The sequence below is a fragment of the Python bivittatus genome, unplaced genomic scaffold, assembly GCF_059951505.1.
Source record: "Python bivittatus isolate LINGU-HERP-01145 unplaced genomic scaffold, Pbiv_v1 ctg000970_np1212, whole genome shotgun sequence".
NCBI lineage: Eukaryota > Metazoa > Chordata > Lepidosauria > Squamata > Pythonidae > Python > Python bivittatus.
The window spans coordinates 538,544-562,128 of record NW_028277121.1 but is presented as its reverse complement, the minus strand read 5'-3'; the positions used below and the strand labels follow the sequence as shown (position 1 = coordinate 562,128).

Below are 23,585 nucleotides of genomic sequence, written 5' to 3'. Positions count from 1 at the left end.
AGTGTGTGAAAACCTTGTGAAGACTTACAGAAAACGTTTGACCTCTGTCATTGCCAACAAAGGATATATAACAAAGTATTGAGATGAACTTTTGATATTGACCAAATACTTATTTTCCACCATGATTTGCAAATAAATTCTTTAAAAATCAGACAATGTGATTTTCTGGATTTTTTCCCCCCCATTTTGTCTCTCATAGTTGAGGTATACCTATGATGAAAATTACAGGCCTCTCTCATCTTTTTAACTGGGAGAACTTGCACAATTGGTGGCTGACTAAATACTTTTTTGCTCCACTGTAGAGGGTATGTAGCAAGCAGCTTTTATTCTGTGACCAAAAATAATACAGGTAGTCCCTAGTTTAAGAATGAGTTCCGTTCCCAAGGTCTGTCCTTAAGTTGAATTTGTATACAAGCCGGAATGGTATTATTGTATAATACTAGATAAGTAGTATTGTGTATTTAACTCAAATCATTGTGTATTTAACTCAATTTTTGCTACAATAGGCTCAGTTCTTAACTATGAATTGTCCTTAAACCAGGCATTCTTAACCTGGGGACTACCTGTACACTTTTATTTAAGTATAAAGCCGGGAAGAATCCCAATAATGTGGAAAACATTTGAAACTATGTGTAATTTTGGCTTACAAACTAAACTGCAATCTTGATCCCATAAAAGAAATGGCAGTCTTACAATGTGGTTTATTTTTTAAATTCTACTTAGATGGGGAAGATGCAGGTTCAGGTGCCTGTGTGACAGCTCTAGTTATTTTTTCATCCTAAATATCTCATAGTTCATTGAAGAAAAAAATGAGACCATATTTACATTATTTGGTAGAAAGTACATAGGAAATTACTGAAGAAAAAGTAAGAGTGTAATACTTGTAGAATTCAAGCTAAAATGTAGAAGTACAAAGGAAATGGAGTAAACTTACAGGACAGTAAACAAAACCATCACTTTTTTCATCAACAAAAACTAATTTGGATCCATTGGGATCTGGGAAGATTTTTCTCACACCAACAGAATGCCGATACTCATTGACATACTGCCAGTCTTCAATGTAAAAATATCGAATAATGCCAATCTAACAAATAGTGAGAAGGAAAGAGAGAGTAAATGAACAAACATAATATAAATCATATAAAATATAGATGTATTACTTGTTATCCATATTTGACTTGCAAAAGACTTTTAATCTGAAAACCTACAGAATGTCAAATATATATACCCTTCACTGAAATCACTGTTCTTGTTACAATAGTAGAATAGGAATAAAGACAGTAAAACAGTTTTCAAAATGGAGCAATATAAACTTTGGTATCCTTCAAGGTTAGGTGTTTTTTAAACTAGATACTACATACTATAGGACTAAAGGTGAGTTGTGAGCTTTGCTGATGGCACGTAATTACTTAATTACTATTGGTGCTTTGAAAAGAATTGGGTAAATGAGCATTAACATAGTAACTGGTTTTTATTGAGTAACCATGAAAGCAAAATCTAATTTTGTTTTCCTTGACTGTATGCAAAATGAAGAGCAGAATGAAAGTATCTGAAATAAAGGAAGTTCAAAGCAAGTACAGACCTAGGCACAAAAATTCCTTATTTCACATTTATATTCTGAATGGGATCTCTGTTGGCAATGACTAGTCGGTAAAGAGATTTGGAGTGTGTAGATGCGTTTACTTTGATATGAATGTTGACCCAGTGTCTGCTTGCTGTGAAAAACGGTAAATTACATGCTAGGGATCTTTAGGATATAACTGTATTTGAAATGTTTTGTGGCATTCTGAATACCACATCTTAAAAAAAAAAAAAGTTAATGCAGAAAAGGTGAAGAAAAGGTCAGCTGAAATGATCAAGCAGTGAAGCAATTTTTTTGAAGAAAGACCACATTCGGGAATAGTTAGCTTAGAAAAATTGCAAGGAGAAACCATTTGCAGGATATAAAGCTATGGAAAACAGGGCACCATCAAATCTGCTAGAACAAAGCGTTGTGATGCCAACCAATTTAATGGCCTCAAAAGGACCTAGACCAGTTCATGGAGTATGAAGTTATCATCAATCGATACAGGACTAACAGCAACAGCAGATGATGTGGGCTCAAGATGAAGGGGTCTCTTAGGTCTATGCCCCGGCTACTGCCTTTTTCTAGGCACCTGATTCACCCCTGTGAGAGCAAAATGCTAGGCTAGACACTCTAGCAAAGATGGCCCTAAAGTAGTTTACCTTCCGGTCAACATTTTAGGGCCACTGGTGAAAGGCAAACAGGTTTTTCTGTCAAAAAGACAGTTTCCCTAACCCTTGCAGGAACTTAACAAGGGGCAGATTCAAAATTCTCACACTGCATCTGACAATGTGCAGATACGCTTCCATTATGCTGCTGCAAAAAACAACAGGAGGTGTAGCATTTAAGTGCAAGCCTCACGGCTGAAGGGAAAATTATGAAATAAGTAGATATGCAGGACAAAGTCAACATTGGTCCCCGTTCCTGTTGCTACTTCCGTGTAGAGAAAGACTATTTTACCAATAAAGGGAATCTTCAGATTGTTTGTCAAACAAACCAAAATCTGGAAACAGACTGGAATATGAGCTTCAAGGACTTCTCTTCTTGAAACCCTTATCTTTACAAATACAGATTTCAGGAGAGACTAGACTTCACTGTCTGGAGAGGCTCCACAAAATTGGGTTCTGAAGGTTGACCTGTGATACTCATTTTCTATCCCAAGGATCTTTTTAGGAGCAAAAGATCCCTCCCACTTTTCTCCCTTCCTATGTTAGCGGAGAGAGAAAAAAGAGGCTACCTATTGAAAGATACTTCAGGATTCCCACAAATGTAAGGAACCAAGCAACATCTTTCAAAAGCTACTCATTTTTGTTATCCTGGCCTAGTTCCAAACAGAAAGTAAAAGAGATAGTGATTGGGAAAGAGATAGTCAAGAGAAGAATGAAATGATGATTGAATGATGATTGAAGAAGAGCTAAAAGAAAGACGATGAGAACATAGAATGGGGGGGAAAGGAGGTAATGGGACAGGTATGCAACCTGGAATGAGTAGGCAGATGGAAGGACATATATTTTTCTTTGTTCTTTTGCTCCTTTCCTTCTATTAGGTGCTAGTTGCTGTATCTATTCTCACAAGATGCAAAGTCGGTTCTAGCAGTATCACAAAATCTATGACTGCAAAAAGATGACAATAATATAAATAGCAACCAATACTGCTGTAATGATATGAAAGTTGAAGCAGATATATACTTACATCAGTACCATAGATGAGGAACTCACTAGTTAAAGAGTGGCACAAAATTTTACTTTTATCATCTGTATCTGGGAAGAGTCTAGTCTCCCGTTCTTCCTGAGTATTTGAACGTTCACTTTCTATCTAAAATAATAACAAAAACGTTTTGTTTCAGAATAAGAAGTTAATAGATTTTATTAATTCATAATTTGAAGTTAAGGAAATCAGTAAACATCTTAATCTTATCCTTTCTTGTTATTAAAAAGTCAGCAGAAAAGCAAAAAGTCAGCAGAAAAATCTTAGGATTTTTCAAACCAAACCAGTTAGATCTATATATTTGGCTGGCAATTCTATACCTTAAACTCACACGTTCTAGTGAATCTAGCTCTTTGTCTTCTCACCTGCTACTAAATTACACTGGAAAATGTAATCCTGCTTTTCCATCTTGTTGGGAGTGAAAATAATCTTACTGCTGTGTTGGATATAACATAAGTTGCTGGCTCAGATTTCTGCCTGCAGTTTAAAAGTCTCTTTAGCCATACTTCATGCAAACTTCAGGTGATTCAAAATTCTTAACATACTTACCATATGCAACTGAACTTTACCGTCAAAAAGTGCAGCGGCATAATCAGAATTAAGACACATACTGGCTACTGTTCCCAGATATTCCATGTCCTTGAGCTTTTTTACACCTGCAACATTTAAAAAAAAATATTTTTTTTTCTGGTATTTTTTCTTTGTTCGTTTTTTAGCCTGCCTTTTAAAATACCTCTGAACGTTTGACAGAGCAGATTCAACTTGTGAAGTTTAGGACTATCTAACCTATGCCAGAATGAAATATCACAGCTTCAAGAATGATTATTCTACTTTCTTTTTTTCCCATTCTCTGAATTACAGTTTAACATGTCATATAAATTAGTGGTGCAAAAGAGCACAGCATAAAGCAATAAATATGTCCTTTTATAAGATGAGCAGTAACTAAAAAATACAGCAGTGAAACACTACTGAGAAATAATGGAGCTAGAGATATACTTACTGCTCTCTCCAAGAACATAAAACCATGCACGATTATTCATGCCCACAGCCAAGTGATAATGACCCACCGCAACAAAGTTGGGCTCAACTTCCACAGAAACTGTAATTGGTAGTTCCTGCCAAGACAGACCACATTGCTTGCGCTGAGGACTGAGTATGGTAAATCAAAACCTTTATCTCTATGTGAACTTTAAAAATGAATAAAGTGCCATACACTTTCAATCTGGTTGGCCACGGTGACTTCGAGAAGGGAGGTGAGATACGCGATCCGTGTGCTGTACGAGTCTCCAAGGATGGGAAGGTTTGTTAGGAACACATGGATAAGTCCTCGCTTGGTAGACACTGCCAGCAACTGCCCGTCATCTGTCCACGACAGCTGGTCTAGACCTGAAATGTTGATGATATCATGTTGAAAAAGAGTGTTTGTCTTGGAAAGCCAAAAAACAATGAAGACTATACCCAAAAGTACATTTTGCACACTCCTGTATCTTTGAGCTGCCTTTGCTGCAGGAGTTGGAAATTCTGGATGTTATAGCCCCAACTCATCCAGAGGCTGGCAAATTAGGAGGGAATACCTTTTAGCATGTTTACACTTGTATTTACTTATTTATAAATGCATACATTCCAATAGCTCTAGGGATATTTAAAAAACCCCATATATAAAATTAACATAACAATCTCAGAAACTAAAAGGACTGGTTTAATCCCCCTCCCAAACAGATATAAGGAGGGAGCCTATCTCTGCCCCAACAGCCATTTATTTCACATTAAGGGTCCCATCAGGGAAAAAGCATAACTTGCTGCTGATGTTAAATGAATCTGTGGTGGGACCTGCAAAAGACGCCCCACTCCGATGCTAAACCTGCAGGATGGACTGTACAGAAATAGGCAATCCTGCAAGTAATTTGGGCCTAAGACCTGTGTTTGGTTATAATTTCTTCTTATTGGGCAGAAAGAGTTCTTTTTTAAAATCTTAGTTACTGTGTGAAGGTAGGGAGGAGACCTAGGCTTCCTCAAGGCTGCCCATTTAACGGTTCTCCAAATTTGGGACAGGTTGCACCAGTATTTTGGCTTGCCTGCTCCCCTCCTTCCCTTCACATACAAAGGGGGAGAAATTAAAACGTGCTGCTTCCTAAGGATCCTGATCTGGGGGGAAGCTGCAGCTTCAGCAGTCTATTCTTTGCTTTATCCCAATGTAAGCACCCGCTAAGATTTATTATTAACTGAAAGCTGAAACAAGTGGAGCATGAAGCATGTGAGGTCAAATTTGGTACTGTTCATTCTCAGTCCTTCAAAGACACTTTTCAGAAAAGCTCAGCACTGAGTAGCTACTGAAAATTAGTCTTGTTTGATCTAATGCAAACACTTAATTTGGCAAGCCATCAAATTGGGAAGTTGTCAAACCTTTATTTTCATCCTCTAAGTTTATGATTGCGTACATTTCATTCAGATCGGACAAGTCGTGAATCTTGATGCTAAAATAAAAGAAAAATCAATTTCTTCAGTATTTTTCATTGTAATAATAAACTACATAAAATCAATAATGTAATCACAGGGATTTCTTGAGAGCTATATTTTCAAAATTAAACTGATAACATTGAATAAAAAATTCATGAACTCTCACAGCTAAACCTTTACAACTGTGAAAAACATACAGAGTCATGCAGGCAGACTTTCATTTGGATATTACGTTTGTTTAGGCCAGCAGTTCTCAAACATTTTGGTCTCAGGACCCCTTTACATTATTAAAAATGATTGAGGACTCCAAAGGGCATTGGTTTATATGGGTTATACTGTATCTATTGATATTTATTTTATTAGAAATTAAAACTGAGACATTTTAAAATATTTATTTATTTAACTTCACAAATCCCATGAAAGAGTCTGGACAGCTCCCAGGTGTCCCCAGACCACGTTTTGAGAACCATTGGTCTAGGTCTTCATTTGCCCAGATTTGACAAGACAGTGGAAGCTTTCCAGTTCATATATACATTAAGGAAGCAACACTGATGCTGCATCCAGTTGTGAATAACAGCACCCCTCCTTCCAAAATTCAGAAACTTCTTATGTTGGAAAAGGACAATATTAAATACAGAAATATATTATACCAATCAAAAGACTTCTGTTCAGAATAAGAGTCCTAAATCAGAATTGGGATGAATTCCCAACTCAACAAAAACTGCCATATAGTAGGTTCAGTATGGATGCTTTGATAATAATGATAATAACAACAACAACAACAACTCCCAGTGAGGCACTACCTTGACAGGGTTGTGGGGCATGTGTGCTCCAAGGAGGATGGGAGCTAAGCCAGAGATCCAACCGTACTGGACAGGTCTCATCAGAGGAGCCAGATGAAGAGTATCTCTCCCATAAACAATATGGTGAGATGTAATTTACAGAAACCTATACCAGATTGGTCGTTGCCCAGGTCAACAAGGACCATGCTAGGTGTTCTAGTTCCTGGACGTTTGGTGACAAGTGGGCTACAAGACTCAGGACTGTTGGCTGAGCAACCAGGGCCAGCAGCTGCAGAACGATTGGAAGAAAAGTTGTTTACCTGTTGCAAATATACAAAGACTGAAAACAAAGAAATAATGATCCGCTATTACAAATCAAGCCCAAAGAGAAGAGGATATCTGAAAAGAATGCACCGGTTTTGGAAAGAACAATATCCAGAATCAGAAATAACAACAGAGGCTAGCACATCAATGTCAATTTATAATATGAAATAAAGAATTCACAGAAGTAGAATTGGAAGAACTGCAAAGGTCTACCCAGGGCAAAGAAACCAAAGCCTTGCCAGAAGTAGCTCAGACTGTAGAGGCAAACCAGGGGAAGTTGGCAGTAGAGGAAGCCAGCAGAGCTACTGAATCGTTTTTGTTCCCAAACCCGGCACCCTCCCCTCTGCCTTCTCTTCAGAAAGAACAAAGCCCTCTAACTCAAAAACAAGAGGAACTGAAACAAAGAGTAACTGAGCATCTAGAACAGCACAAAAACAACAGAATAAGGTTGCCTGCATTGAAGCTTGTTACAAAGAAAAAGCTAGCACAAGTATTAAAAGATGCCAATACTGTAATATCAAATATAAGCAGCAGCTCACTGCAAGAAACAAACCAACTGATGTACAGCACAGCTGCAGTTCTAACTGAGTGCCTTGGATAGAAAATCAACAAACAAGAGAAAGAGCCAAACAGTGCACCACCAAAATGGAAAATAAAATCAGTATGTTAAGATCAGATGCAAGCAAGCTAGAACAGATGAAAGAAAAGAAGCTGAAGAACAAGAAGACCAAAGAATACCTGATCAAGAAATATCACCTAGAAACAAGGAACATCAAGGAAGCACTGGAAATAATAAAGCAGCAAATAACAGCCACAGCCACAAAGATCAGCAGATACAAAGTTTGAAGTAACAAAGAAGAAACAGTGCAGTTCTGGATGTAGCTATGGGACAACCAAAAGAAATACAACAAGAATGCAGCTTGGATAAAGGAGGTAGATAAGAATAAAAAAGAAGCTGAAGTGAAAGAACTTGTAATAACAGCAGAAATGGTGGAGAAAAGGGCAAGGAAGATCAAGAATTGGTCAGCACCAAGTGAAGATGAACTGCATGGTTTTTGGCTGAAACATCTGACTGGTCTGCACCCACTCATTGCCAAGTAGTTTAACAACATACTGCGAGGAGTTGAAATGTAATATTGGTTAACATCTGGCAAAAACCTACCTGATAATGAAAGATCCAACAAAAGGGGCAGCACCAGGCAACTACAGGCCAATTACCTGCTTACCAACAACTTTCAAATTGCTAACTGGTGTGGTAGCTGATGCAGTCCAACAGCATCTAGTTGAAAACAAGTTCTTTCCATCTGAGCAGAAAGGAAACGGCCCAAACAGCCGAGGAACAAAAGATCAGCTCCTAATTGACAAGATGATTTTGGAAAACTGCAAGGAAAGGAAGGCCAACCTGAATGTAGCTTGGATTGATTACAAGAAGGCATTCAACTCCCTGCCACATGATTGGATAATCAAGTGCCTAGAAATAACGGGAGCCAGTAGAAACATCAGAAGCTTTGTGCAAAGATCAATGGCACAATGGAAGACATAGTTGCTGGTCAATGGTGATAGACTGGGAGGGTTAACATCAAGAGAGGAATCTTTCAAGGAGACTTACTATCACCACTACTGTCATGGCATTGATTCCTCTATCAACAATACTGCTATCAAACATCAAAAACATCTGCCAGGTTATCCTGCCTCCTTTACATGGACAATCTGAAGCTGTATGGAAAAACACCACCTGAAATAGAATTGTTACTCAACACTGTCCAAATACACAGCCAACATATTGCAATGGAGTTTGGACTGGACAAGTGTGCCACCCTTACCATCAGCAGGGGAAAAATAGTGAAAACTGAGGAATCAAGACACCCCATGGAAATAATTTCAGGAGTCTGGATGAAGAAGATCACTACAAATACTTGGGCTTCCTTCAAGCTGACAACATTAAGCACACTGAAGTCAAGAAGAAGGTCAGTAGTGAATACATCATGAGAGTGAAGATCTTAAAGTCCAAACTCAGTGGAGGAAATATTATCAAGGCAATTAACACCTGGGCAATTCCAGTCATTTGATACACAGTTGGAATAGTGGACTGGACTCAAGCAGAACTAGAAGCCCTGGATAGGAAGACCAGAAAAATAATGACAATGAATCATGCTCTTCATCCACGCAGCAATGTTGACAGACTCTACTTACCAAGGAGCATGAGTGGGCATGGAATGTCGCAAGTACACCAGACAGTTGAAGAAGAAAAAAGGGCATTGGAAGAAGATCTGAAGGACAGTGAAGAAGATGCACTGAAGCTAGTACACCACAAAGGCTTAGTGAATACTGAAGAGACCAAACTGGCCTACATGAAAGACCAAATGAACTCAAATTGTATTTGTTGCTTGAAAGAATGGGTATCGCTGAGAAATAGTAAATAATTGAACTTGGAAGGGCACAAATTGAGATTTGGGTGGCAGGGCTATCCATGGTACGATAAAGTTAAAGTTAATGTAGACTTTAAAAACCATTTTATTAGTTGCGCCATTCTGAGAATTTGGAATAGATATAAATCTAGATTGTGTCTGAAAACACCCTTATGGTTATCTCCACAAGAAGCATTTTATAGGAAAGAAACGGTAACTAGGCAGAAATGGTTAACTTATGATAATATCCCTGATGTTCACCAGGGAGAATTTAAAATAAAATCAAGAGAGGATTTGATATCAGAAGGATATAAGTCAATGGTTTACACATGTACAACTGGTAGAAAGATTTATAGTTGATAAAAGGACGTATGGTTTTGAATGAAATAAAACTGTTTTTGAAACTGAATTGTGCATGATGAACATCTTATCACTAAAACGTATACGCTTTTGTTGAGATTTGAAACAGGAGATGAACAAGCTAAAGACTGTATGATAAAATGGGCTAAAAATTTTGGATTTTTAGGATAATATACAAATGAAACAATGGGAAAATATAGTGGATGAAATGGTTAATATTTACCTTCTATAACTTGTGTTATAATCTGAAAGAGAATTTTTATAAAATGAAGTATCGATAGTAATTGTCACTGGAAAGACTGTCAAAAATGTATAAAGGGACTTCAAAGATATGTTGGAAATGTGACAAGAGGGGACTTTCTATCATCTTTGGTGGACATGTAATAAAGCTAAAAATTTTTGAACCCGAATGCATATATTAATCCAGAAGATTTTGAAGATTAATATACAATTGAAATCAGAGACATTTCTTTTGGGACTGATGGATAAACAATTGGAAAAAGCTCATGGATTTTTGTTTTTATATACGATAAACACAGCTAGACTTTTATATGCTCAAAGTTGGAAAGATTTGATATTATCTACAATGGAAAACTGGATGCTAGCTGAGATGGCAGAATTGACAGTTTTGATTAGAGAACCTTTTGTGGGAAACAGAGAAAAATGAAATTATGATGTATGGATTTGATGAATAGTAAAATTAATAGACTATGGAAAATGTACATTAAGATGTAGTTTTAGAGTAAGAGGTTATTTTACATTTCATTTATATCTGCTGTATAAGAAGTTGGAAGTCATTCTTTTTGTGTTTCTGTTTTTCACCTTTTCTTTTTCTATTTTTAGCACTTTTGTTTTCTTTTCTACCTCTAGTTTTCTTTGTTTTTATCCCTTGATTATCAGTTTGTGTTAGTTTTTATCTTTCTGCTTTTTAAAACTTAATAAAACTATTATAAAAAAAAGACCAAACGAAGAATAGAAAAGAGACATGGCAAGGCAAAGTATTACATGGCCAGTACACAAAAAAACTACAGTGGGGCAAAAAAGTATTTAGTCAGCCACCAATTGTGCAAGTTCTCCCACTTAAAAAGATGAGAGAGGCCTGTAATTTTCATCATAGGTATACCTCAACTATGAGAGACAAAATGGGGGAAAAAATCCAGAAAATCACATTGTCTGATTTGCCTGCAAGCAAGAACTGGTGGGATCATAAAACCCTAGAAAATGAAGAAGCTCAAGTGCTCTGGGACTTCAGAATTCAGACAGACAAGCACCTGCCACACAACACCCCAGACTTAACAACTGTTGATAAGAAAGACAAAAAAGTCTGGATAGTGGACACTGCAATACCGCTGGAGAGAGCGGGATAGAAGAGAAAGAACTGGAGAAAATCACAAAATACAAAGACCTGCAAATAGAAATAGGACAACTGTGGCAAGAGAAAGCAAAGATAGTACCAATAGTAATAGGTGCCTTGGGTGCAGTCCCAAAACATCTGGAGCATCACTTGAAGACCATCGGCACTGACAAAATCACTATCAGTCGATTGCAAAAGGCAGCTTTACTTGGAACAGCTCATATCCTGCAACAATACCTTTAACACCATCAAACAACATCTGCCTATCCCAGATTCTTGGGAAGGACTCAATAGGTGGATAAAAATGCCAAATCCAGTCTAAACAACTGCTGACTGTGCGACCAACAATTACGGGAGGCAAGCGGTCCCTCAAGCAGCCAGGCCCTATGCCATGTAGGGCTTCATAGGTAATGGGAACCCTGGCAAGACGGAGTGGCTGTGGGTTAATGGCTCCTCTGTATCTGGGACATTGTCATTGTTGGAGCTGGATGGGGTAACACTGCCCCAGACAGACCCAGTGCGTAATTTGGGGGTCCTCCTGGACTCACGGCTCCTGCTCAAAGAACAGGTGGCAGCCGTGGCCAGGAGGGCTTTTGCACAGCTTTGGGTTGTGCACCAGTTACGCCCTTTCCTGGATCAGGATGCCCTGCGATCGGTCACTCATGCCCTTGTTATCTCCCAGATAGACTACTGCAATGCGCTCTACATGGGGCTACCCTTGAAGAGTATCCAGAAGCTACAGCTGGTCCAGAATGCAGCTGCGCGAACAATTTTTGGGGCCCGAAGAAGGACCCATATAACACCTTTGCTCCGTGAGCTGCACTGGGTACCGGTTTGCTTCTGGGTCCAATTCAAGGTGTTGGTTATCACCTTTAAAGCCCTACATGGCATGGGGCCAGGTTACCTGAAGGACCGCCTCGCCCCCGCGATTTCAACCCGTCCCACCTGATCTCACAGAGAGGGCATGCTCTGGACCCCCGCGGTAAAAGAACTTCAATTAGCGGGGTCCAGAAGGCGGGCCTTCTCTGCTGTAGCCCCCACCCTTTGGAACATCTTGCCCCTGGAGGTGAGACAGGCCCCCTCACTCCAGGCCTTTCGGAGGGATTTGAAGACTTGGCTCTGCCATCTGGCCTGGGGTGGGGAGGGAGGATGTCAGAAATGGGGTTGGCTAGCCCCTTAGCGGCCTGGTGTGGCCTCTATCAGCCTCTTGGATTTTTTAGCCTTTTTATCTCTGTAAGTGTGGTTCTTTTATAACTTTTAATCATGTATTTATGATTTTAATTTGATGTAAGCCGCCCAGAGTCCCCCATTGTGGGGAGATGGGCGGGGACAAGTCTATTAAAATAATAATAACAACAACAACAACAACAACAATAATAATTTGGGGGTTCCAGGAATCACACCCAGAAGCAAATTGGCAACCAGTACAGCTCATGAAGCAGAGATGTTACGTGGGTGGATTGAGCTGGAAATGGTTCCTCCATTCCATCCAACCCCATACAGCCTCCAGGCACTGGGACAGAACCTTGACAGCCTCACTTGGCTGGCCCAGAGTCGGAAGGTACAATTGGGAATCATCAGCATACAGATGATCATGAACCCCAAACTGGCAGATGACCTCATCCAGTGGTTTCATGTAGATGTTGAGAAAGGAGGGAAGTGAGGGTAAAACTCCAATTATGCTATTTTAATTATGCATTTTATTGAATTATATTATATACATTTTTAAAAATTGTATATTTTAGTATTTTTTATTGTAAACTGCCCAGAGGGCTTTAGTTACCTGGCAGTTTAAATATTGATATAAATAAATAGATAAACAAACAAACATGCACCTAAGTCTTCTCCATCTCCATTCATCTGGTCTGTGTGTGTGTGTGTGTTTGCTTGCTCCCTCTGTACTGAAATAAACACAACCAGTACTCTGCATACATACAGTTCTTACGTATGTTGTAGGGCACACAAATCCAGGGCAAGCCTTTTCATAGACTTAAAAGATTCTGTGACAATGGTAATTTAAATGGTCTTACATGAAAATATTATGCCTCACCAGTTATCTCCACATGATGCAGCTTTGTTTAATGATTCAGATATTGCAATGCTGGTCAGGTAATCTTTATGATCAGAAGCTTGGAAGATCTCATGGCCAATCTCTTGAACATGTGTTGAAATCACCACAAAATAGCCAAGTGAAAAACCAATCATGATATAATTTTCGCCATACCTGCAAAGATAATAAATATAACCCAAAAACCAATCAGGCATTATAGCTATTGAGAGAAATAATGTGGAGACAATCTTAAATTGTGAAATGGCTGAAGAATTGAAAGTGACCATAGAAACTTAGAAGGATTATCTAAAAATTAACCTAATTCATTACCAGGATTGCAAATCTCTTTTCAAGGATACTACGTTTTAGCTTGTAAAATATTCAAACCACTTTTATTTAAAAAATCACAAAATCCAACTAAATAAAACAACCAAAACCCAAAACTCACTTTAAAATTATGAAATAAACTTCCATGGGCTGACAAAGTGGGTTTCAGTTCACAGAACCTTCTGCTGTGTTCTTTTTTTAAGCCGCCAGGCAGTACTCTCATTTTTGTTGCAACTGACCAAAACAGTCACTCCAGAGAAACACTGATAAAGACTTTTTAGTGGTTACTTACAATTTGTAAGACACAATGTTGCCATAACGTTGTTGAAATGCTAGTTCAATTGGGTTATCTGGATCTTTGAAGTTATAAAAATATAATGTTTTTTGTGCAACTACAATGCATACCTGACAAAAAGAGAAAGATACTGAATGAGGCCAACATTACTTGCAGTATAAATTCTAACAAAGATGAAGAGCCACAGTTACTTCTTCTCTTTCTGTAACATGTACCTTATAGAAAGCACCCCAAATTGTTGGACATTTGCAAGATCTACACCTTTAACAGTATTAACTATAGAGATTGTTTTTTGGCTGTGAACTATTAGAATCAGGTGGCAAACTCTGTATAAGAGAAGCATCCTTCCTCTTACTTCTGCTGCTGCTTTCCTGATTTTACCTTTTTAGGCTCACTGCTTATTCCCTGCTGTCTGGTATATTTGTATTGTATTATTTATATTCTTTGTTGTCACTTTTGTATTGTTGTAGATATATTTCATGCTTAAGTTTTTCCTTTTGTATATTTTAAATAGACATAAAGGTTGATAATTTATATTCCTTGTCCCCTCTTAATCTCATTACCCAACACAAATAAGTGCTATAAAGATTGAAACAGAACTGTCCCAATCGCACCAGGTAAAAACTTGATACTGGTACAATGATATATATTAAACTCAACCATGGTACCTGCCTCCCCATTCTCCTTCTCTGTCTAGTTTAACAATGGTTTAATGTTATAGTTGGACTAATGTAAAACAGAAAGTCCCTTTTCCTCAGAATCTAACATGGGCTTTAGTTTGGTTAATATCAACAGTGGTTAATGTAGTGATTTATAAAATCACGCTGGTAGAACAAGAAGCAGAATAGTCTAGCGCCATGTTTCCATAAAATGCAAGCTAGTTAGTTATGAAAACCACTTAAGCACAAACACCTCCCCACCTCTGTATCTGGGATACTGTTTTAAAAGAGAGACAGGTTTGGGGAAAATTGTGCAACATTCTGAATGAATGCAAACTAGGGGAACAAATTATTTTGCTGGGTGAATGGATGGGTGGGAACAAGATAGGAGAGTACAGAAAGAGTGACTGGAGCTTCAGGGATTCAAGAATGAATGAGGATGGTGACTGTTTATTGAATATCTGCTTTAAAAAAAGGTTGTTTTTTTTCAATATCTGGTTTAAGCGTCAGTCTATTCATATATATGTATAGCAAAGGAATGAATTTACAGCTAAAAGCATGATTGATCTGATTGCTTAGGTTGAATAGTAGAGAGAACAAGTGAAGGATACAAGCTTGGTGAGAGGTTCTGAAAGTGGAAGAGAATATTTTTTGGTGGTGTCAAGAGTGGATTTTAGAGAAAATGGACATGGAAGAAAAGGAAAAAAGAAATGAAAGTAAAATGACAGCAGGATGAGAAATTACAAGTCCTGTATAAAAGAATATTAGAATATAGACTCTCTCAATAGAAAGAGTGGAAAATGAATATAAAGGAAGTATTTTTAAAAAGAAATCATTACAGTTTACTAACAAATGTTGAAACCAAACTGAATAACAACAAAACCAAGCTTGAGAGACTGACAAATGTGCTAGTGTTAATTTTTTGCCAGTCCAAAATCTGTAGTAGCAAAGATACTGCCTTACCACTTATGAAATTACTTAAAGTGGAAATATGAACATGACACTGGGGCCAAAAGTCAAATGGAAGAAGAGGCTGACTGCATTTTTTAAAAAACTCTCAATCATACAACTGAGAAAAGCTATAGCTTAGTGGCAGAGTATATACTTCACAAGCAAAGGTTTGCAGGTTAAATTCCCCAAAAGCAAGCTACCATATTAAGAATCATGGTAACAAATGTTGGTTTTGTTGTGCAGAACATAATTTCAACTGGATTTTTCAGTGTTAACTTTTTTCTTTTTCAATGATCTTTGATTTCAGGAGATGAAGTCTATAGGTGTAATATAGTTCTAGCACTGTCATTAATGACTTACTGTGGTCTCATTTCCTCCTGTTCTGTCATCAGTCTTCATCACTATAAACTCCATATCACTGGGTTCTCCTCTCACTGCTGTCTGCAAGAATAAGATTCCAGTTTAATTTATAGTATCTCTTTGTAAAGAGCTATACTAATAGAAAAATGACAGAAATAGAGCATTAACAGGGTTATCAAGGAACTATCAATAAGCATTCCAAAACCAGTTTTAGGCATTAACTGGATTTCTGGATTGCTCTAAGACATAATTTTAGGTTTTATGTAACTGTATTTTTATTTATTGCTTTAATCAGTTGTAAGCTGCCCAGAGTCCCCCATTAGGGGGAGATGGGCGGGGATAAATTTAATAAATAAATAAATAAAATTTGGCTTGGTTTTGTGTGTTTATGAAAACTCATTCAATCAAGATTTATTTAATAATTATAGTTAAGCTACCTTAATATATGTGAGTCTAGTCAGTGACTAACTTGCTGATAATGCAATGTCTCAAATGCAGCCTTTGCATTTCTCAGTTTATTTTATAAAGCTCTTTGCTTGCTTTAATCAGAAGTCACCATCAGGAAAGAAAGGACACCTATATTAGAAAGCCCTGAACATAAACAGTTGAGTCTTCTTGGAATTGGGTGGCTTCAACAGTAAATAGTAGTAGTAGTAATTTATTTCAGAACTCTATGGTATATCAAGAATTAAGACTGGACAATTAAGAATTTATATCAAAATTTAAGGCAAATATTTATGCAATAACAATACAATATTAATTTTATGTATAGATATTTAGCTATTAACATAATGTATGGATGCATGTACTTTCATTGCTCTCACTCCCAATAAACAGAGAAAGCTGCCAAGTAATAATGAAGGTACCAGGTTTACAGATCACACTAAATCAAAGCCAAAGGAGGCACAACTTAATTCTACATATGAATCCAGTCATTATCTGTAGTGATCTTTTAAAAAACCCCTCTGGGGTCAGCAATCACTAATGAGATTTCAAGGCTGATATAATTAGTGTAAGGAACTTGAAACTTCTACTAGCAGAAGTTTCTCCAATAAACAGAGTTCTAATAAAGGTAAGCACTGTTCTTGTACATTAAATGTGGGGTTGGATCTAGATTTTGGAAGAACTGGGCTGATGGAAGCAGATTTCAAAAACTCCTCTTCCCGTGGCAGTTCCTCAAGTTTCTACCTCAAAACATTACCTTAAGGATCACTCATAGAAGGTCTGTAACATGTGGTAATATCTAGCTGATTTTAGCTAATCTTAAAAAAAGAAAACAAGCAGGATTGGACATGCCTGCTTCATGGAGGAGGAGGAGGAGGAATTAGATTTATTATAGCCACCCCAAAGGATGGAAGATCAGCAAAAAAAAAAAAAAAAAATCTCAGGGCTGTAGCTAGAGTTAAAAAAACAAATCCAAGAAGAAGGCAGTTGCAAACCATATTGTTCATATTGTTACTAGGAACCTACACAGATGTGTGTATGTTGTCACTGGGAATCCACGTGACTCATGGGCTTCTCTTTTTTTGCCAGAGAAAGTGCCTCAGCAAGACACACATGCTCTAGTCCACCCCATTCAGCAGGAACCTTGAACCTTCTCTTTTTGGGGGGATTAGGGGTGCCTGTTTTACCAATTCAACTGCATAAAACTCAATGTGAATCCAGTTCAGGGCATTTTACACACAACGGTCAATTGTGTGCATGTTCTGAATTTATCATCTGTAATTCAAAAGCAAACCCTAAACTGAGTAAGATTATATATAAGATTACATATATTAAATATTATATTATTTTAAATCTATAACTGTTTTGGGATTCATACTAAGAACATATACTGAATAAATGGAGGAAAAGTACAAAGGCACTGTTTCCTGTACTTTTTCATGTCTTGTACATAACAAAAATGTAAGTTTATTACCACTCTGATAGTGTCGCCTTCATGGTTGCTAATTGTTATTAATTTGTCTTCACCGCCTAATGCTATAAATTTCCCATTGCTCCAACAACCACAAGTGATCCGTTTGGTGTGCTTTCCTGGTAAAAGAAGACAGACATGCAGAAAAATCACCAATGTTTGCTTTTTAACAACTCTTTATTATGGTCCAAGACCAGCTTTCAAACACCTTTACCATGAGGAGATACATTTGAAATGCATCAGAAGACTAATAAAATACAATACCTCATTTAAAACAGAAACTCAGAATCAGTGAGACTATCCCAACAGATTCTACAAACACAAGCACAAAATGTGGCCATTTTTAAAGGCGAGAACAGTTTGTTCATAAAAGGAGAAAAATATAACAAGCATTTCAAACAGTGCCCAGGAAAATATGGGAGTATAAATTCTTTATTGAGATCCCTATAAAAGGAGCAATATAAAAGGATATGTCCAATAGTTTTGTTCCCAGTCCATGAAGACAAACACCAAACACATTCATTATATGGTATATTACTGAGTTCCCCCTTAAGCAGAGCAGATGATACCACCTTATTTCAGGCCTTAAATATTGCTCTGCGATTTAAATCACAGGTTGGGGGTCACATAAGGGGTTTTCTGTCCATTTTTTTTTTTTTTGGTGTGTGTGCGCCCTTGAGTCAGCGTTGACTTCTGGCAACTGCCTGGACAAATTCTTGCAGCTTTCTTGGCAAGATTTCAGTGGTTTGCCACTGCCTGCTTCTTAGGGCTGAGAGAGAGGGACTGGCCCAAGGACACCCAGCTGGCTGTGTGCCTAAGGCACGACTAGAACTCACAGTCTCCTGGTTTCTAGCTTGGTGCCCTAACCACCACACCAAACTGGCTCTCTTATGTCCACGTTAGATAGTCTTTATCAATATGCATTTTCATGTCTGTGATGCACTGTACAGGTAACTCTCCAGCCCTCTCTTAAAGGGTAGATATCAAAAGCCCTGGTGAGAAACAAATGACAGAATAGCTGACTCTCTAAAAATTGCCTGGTCAGTCAGCACCTTTTTTTGAATTAAAAAAAAAAATCTATGTATATAAAGTGCTTGATTTCTTCCACAGCGTTAGCATCAAGTGTCTAGTTGTACACCCTTGATCTTTTAGCAGAGACCATATCCTCAGTATTATAATTAATTACAAAGTGGGTATTAGGGCTGCATTGCCCATCCACTTTCAAGGCTCTCCTGAGACCAACTGGGGCTGTGAGAGCATCATGGCATTATCTGCATAAAGCAGCATTGTCCAAACTTGGCCACTTTAGGATGAGTGGACTTCAACTCCCAGAATTTCCCAGCCAGCATGGCTGGCTGGGGAATTCTAGGAGTTGAAGTCCACTCATCTTAAAGTGGCCAAGTTTGGACAACACTGGCATAAAGGAAAATAAGCAGTCACTCCCTAGTTAGTCTGGGAGCATATCCATTTCCTTGAGATACTTCACCAAAGATTTCACATAAAACTGCAAGCAAACACATAAATGTTGAAAAGTGGGGGAGCCCTGCTTGACTTTTGGGGGGGCTTAGAACAGGGCTAGAAATGTCATCATTAGCACTACCTCTAGCCCTCTAGGTTGTATTTCCATGTAAATTACAAGTAAGTAGTAACAAGTGCTTGTCAGTAGAGGAATTTTTAAGTTTATCCCATAATCATACTCTAAAAACAGAGACAAATACAGACTTGAAATTAGTAACGCCTGCTTGGGGGGCTGTTCTGGATTTAATGGCATACTTTTCAACCAAATGCTGCAGTATATGATCTTATCCCACGCAGCCCCTGTGACATGGGGGCTATAGAAACCACAGCCCACGTTCTTTTGTATTGTCACTTCTACAGGGACATTCGCCGCCGTTCATTACCCCTTTTTTATCTAAATTTCTGGGGCACTCCGATCATTTTTATTTGCATTACTTGTTAGACAGTCAGGATAAATCTCTCTAAAATTAGCAAAAATCTGCTACATAATGTGTAAGCTTTGCCCGCAAATCATTGCCAATAGTAATTGATTTTAGGAGTTAACTTTGCTTTGTTTGTTTTACCGAATGTATTTTTATTGGTCAGTGACTGAAATAAAGTTTCTGTCTGTCTGTCTCTCCCATGCAAAATCCAGCCTGTTCTTCCCCTTAATACATCCAGTTCAATAGCTTCCAAAATAGGTGTTTCATATATAATTTATTGATATTGTTTAGGAGACTTATAGGACTATAATTTGGGGGGGCACGCTGTCACCTTTACTGTAAGTAGGGAAGACAAATGCTGTGCCCCAATCATTGGTAGACAGGCTGTTTTGTTAATAAAGGCATAGAGTAGTGCCAAAATTGGTCCATGCTAATCAGTACTGCTTTTGAACATAAATGGCATCTGTCCACTGTGAAAAGTTTTGCTTTCTGAAGATATTAAACAATGCTCAGGTGTTAAAAATATCATTTGAATAAGCACATTCAATTTTATAATTATCACATTGTCCAAGAAACTGCTAGTTATTAAAAAAAAGTACAATCATTTTGGCAACTATCACAGTAACTTTTTATAAAAATAAATGTCACTTATGAATTTCCCTATTGCATATTGCTAAACTGACAGATATTAACCCTAATTAAACTGACAGATTAATTAATCCTAATTAAACTGACACATATTAAACAGCCAAAGAACTCTGCATGGGTGGATTAAAAATATAATTAATTAACTGGTGATTAACTTTGTGAATAAAATTCTGCTTTTCTTTCCACACTTAAAATTCTGTTCTCAAGGAAAATGCTGGAAAAAAGTGCCCTCTCTCCAAAACGTGGACTGCATATGTTCCTGGCTTGAAAAAGAGAAAAACTGTGATAAATGCCAAATTTGTTTCAAGAACAAAGATCTGGACTAGCCTAAGGTTATCAAGAAATTTGTTCTTTTAATCCAAAATCTTGGAATAGCTTTCAACAGGAATTAACTAATGCTTATCAAAACTGAATCAAAGGAATGAAAAACAGACTCCGAAATGAATGAAAAAACATCAGGCCAAAGGCACAACCTGAAAAAGATAACTATCTAAATACTGCTTTGAAGATCCCAGCATCTGCCAATTTGTTCTAAGATGACAAAAGTCTTCCCAACTCATTTGTCTTGGCTTTCACAAAGGAAACGTCCCCAGCTTTATTTATTCAACTGAGACATGCCAGTGACTGAACGCTGGAAGGAAAAGAGCATTTATATGTCTGCCTGAACATTCTATAAGAAACTTTCCTCCGAGGAAGAAAAGCTGAAATATCTTGGGAATAAATTGTTTCTGCTTCTGTTTCTGAACTGGATGACTGAACTCTATTAAAGCACAACTTTGTGTGCCTATTGACTGCAGCTGAGCTCTAGAGATTTCTACATATTGGATGCAAACGACATCCCCCTTCCCCATATTTGGTTTTTTTAATGACTTAAACCTGTTCCAGTTTTAAATACAACTCTTAAACATTAAAAAAAAAAAAACCTCTCTACTGTTTTCAAGCTACTGACCAAGGATAGGAATCTTGCGAGAAGTTTGGCGATTATATATTAGTACATTTCCTTTAGCTGTTCCAGCAGCTAGTAAGGCTTCAGCTTTTGACCAACGTAAGAAAGACATTGGTTCCCTGAAATATAAAAAATAAAAATAAGCTCTGCCCAATTAAAGAATATTTAGTTGATTACAACTTTATTTTTGAGGAATAAACAGTAAAATGAAAAAGCCCATGTATCAAGATCAACTCAGATAACTAGCATGATTCAATTATAATTAAAGTAATAGAAAATGGAGCATAAAATATGTCTATGATATTTATCAGCACTTTTTGGGTGTGAGCGATTCATAAAATTAACAGAAAAGAAAGTAGTACAATAAAGAACTCTCATATCAAACCCCATATGTTGAAATGACCAAATTAAAAATTAACAATTACATTTGATAAATTCTTTAAAAATATAGATATTATCCCTGCCTAAAATTAACAGTTTTTCTGAGAGAAGCAAGGAAATGAAATAAGATGGGGAAACAGATAATAATTCAAGGAGATGACTTTGGAGAAACTATCCAGAAACCCTTAAGACAACAAAAGGTGCAGAAGCACGTGCTGAGACCAGGGTGAAGGAAAAGTATTAGAAAGAGACTGGATCCCGACTCCCTGAGGTACAAGAGGAAAGGAAGGGAAAACGCGGGCAGACTTGCAAGATTCTGTTACTCTAGCCTGTCACAAGAAAGTAGAGTTCTAATCTTCTTGTGGAATCTGTTTCCTGATCTGGACAACCGTGAAGGGATGAGTCAAAACATGCACGTATCACAAAATACAAGGCAAAGAAAGGTGGTCTCCTCCTACTCATCTAGACTCCCAGTTCCTCCTCTGCTACTCCAGTTTATCCCTTTCTTTCTTCTAGCTTGGTAGGTTTGTTTCTACACAAAGCATTAGACTGCTATCAGCTGCCATTTTTGTTTTCTAAGAATGCCTATACAGCTTCTAGGCAACCTGAAGGCATTCTTATCAGCAACAATGATTTTCGAGTCTTGTGTTTTGTTCTGAAATGCACTAACATTCTGTGTATTTATTTGGGTATATAATTCAAATAAATTAAGCCAGGCGGGGTAGGAAGCCTAACAGGAGCCAGTAGATATGTCTATGGGCACAATAATACCCCAACTACTATTTTAATAATACCCCAACTAGTCCTAGATATATATGTCCACTTCCTGCCTCAACATGATAAACTCCAGTTACATTAGACTACAATTTTCCATTCCACCAGCCAACATATTCAATGGTAAGAATGAGGTTACAATGCTAATGAAAGGCACCAGATTGAGGGAATGGTTTAATTAATGCAATCTAAACTCTTAATTGCATAATACTGGCCTATCTTAAAAGAAATTGTATTATTATAGTAATATGTGTAAAATACTAAAGATTCTCTAAAAAAAATTACACAAATTCCAGTTACTACAGAAATATTGATAAACACCAAGGAAACATCCTTCAAACAATGATTAAATTAAACGGATACAGGTCAGGATAAGCAATACCTAATGAGTAGAAGATTTACAACATTAACTATTGAAGAACTAACAATTATATGCTGCACTTCTTTCCAATATTAGTAATGAACACTCATAAACTATTTAGGAACCCTCAGATTCATTGCAGTAATTTTTTCTTACTTTCAGATCCCTCAAGAAGGCAACAGAAGAGTAGTTTGGAAGAAAGCTTGAAGATCCAGCAAGACATATTTGCTCAATGGTCTGTATTTTAAAGAGATTTATTCAGATGATAGAAGAAATAAATACATGCCCTTGTTATCCAAATTGGCATGTGTTAGAGCTGTCAACACTAATTCATGATAAATTAAATCCTCTTTGGCAAACAACACATCATTTATGATCTCCTTCATCTAAGTAGAGATCAGCTCCCTGTATTAATTTTAAGATATAAACTGGATATGTATTTTTATTTGATACTGAAAAGGTGCTCCAGATTCCATTTTATATTTAGCACGAGTTCATACCTTGTGCTAAAAAACAGAAGGAATCTGGTAGCACCTTTTCAGACTAAAAAAAATTATTTAAAGGCATACATGCATTTGATGAACTGAGCTGAAACTCACAAAAGTTTATGCCTTTTAATAGTATTTGTTAGTCTGAAAGAATGCTACCAAACTCTTGGTAGATTAATATGGGTTTCCCCCTACAATTACCTCATGCTAGTATCCATCAAGCTGGTTTTGTTTGTGTTGGCATCCCACAGATAAATAGCACTGGATTTATCAGCAATAATTGCTAGAGTATCTCCATCTTGATCCCAATCCATAGCGATGCAATTCCTAAAGAAGCATAAAAGTGTCTAAATGCTCTTTAATAAAACATCACTGCTTTATTGCATATCCTAGTCATATTTTATAACCTGCTCCCAAACCACATTTGAAGATACTGACACCCTAGATGGAGAAAGTCTAATTGGGTAGATACCTTATTTTCAAAGTTTTTCCTATCCATTTTAGATTATCCACAAGTGAGATTTTAAATTTAGA

The 23,585-nt window shown here is 37.3% G+C and overlaps 1 protein-coding gene across 2 annotated transcripts in view; it reads right to left on the bottom strand.

The window, feature by feature from the left end:
- Positions 1-23,585, bottom strand: part of WDR19 (WD repeat domain 19) — a 55,619-nt gene that overhangs the window by 28,667 nt on the left and 3,367 nt on the right. Inside the window, exons 4-15 of one of the 2 annotated variants that reach the window (XM_088131165.1) lie at positions 23,253-23,378; positions 21,051-21,166; positions 17,517-17,632; positions 15,599-15,679; positions 13,626-13,738; positions 13,007-13,180; positions 5,675-5,745; positions 4,485-4,657; positions 4,272-4,386; positions 3,821-3,927; positions 3,257-3,379; positions 935-1,084 (exon numbers count right to left, since the gene is read on the bottom strand). In XM_088131165.1, coding sequence (XP_087987291.1) covers positions 935-1,084; positions 3,257-3,379; positions 3,821-3,927; positions 4,272-4,386; positions 4,485-4,657; positions 5,675-5,745; positions 13,007-13,180; positions 13,626-13,738; positions 15,599-15,679; positions 17,517-17,632; positions 21,051-21,166; positions 23,253-23,378 — 1,465 coding nt within the window. Of the gene's footprint in view, positions 1-934; positions 1,085-3,256; positions 3,380-3,820; positions 3,928-4,271; positions 4,387-4,484; positions 4,658-5,674; positions 5,746-13,006; positions 13,181-13,625; positions 13,739-15,598; positions 15,680-17,516; positions 17,633-21,050; positions 21,167-23,252; positions 23,379-23,585 lie in introns of those variants that run through there. The other variant, XM_088131167.1, reaches the window with a different exon arrangement.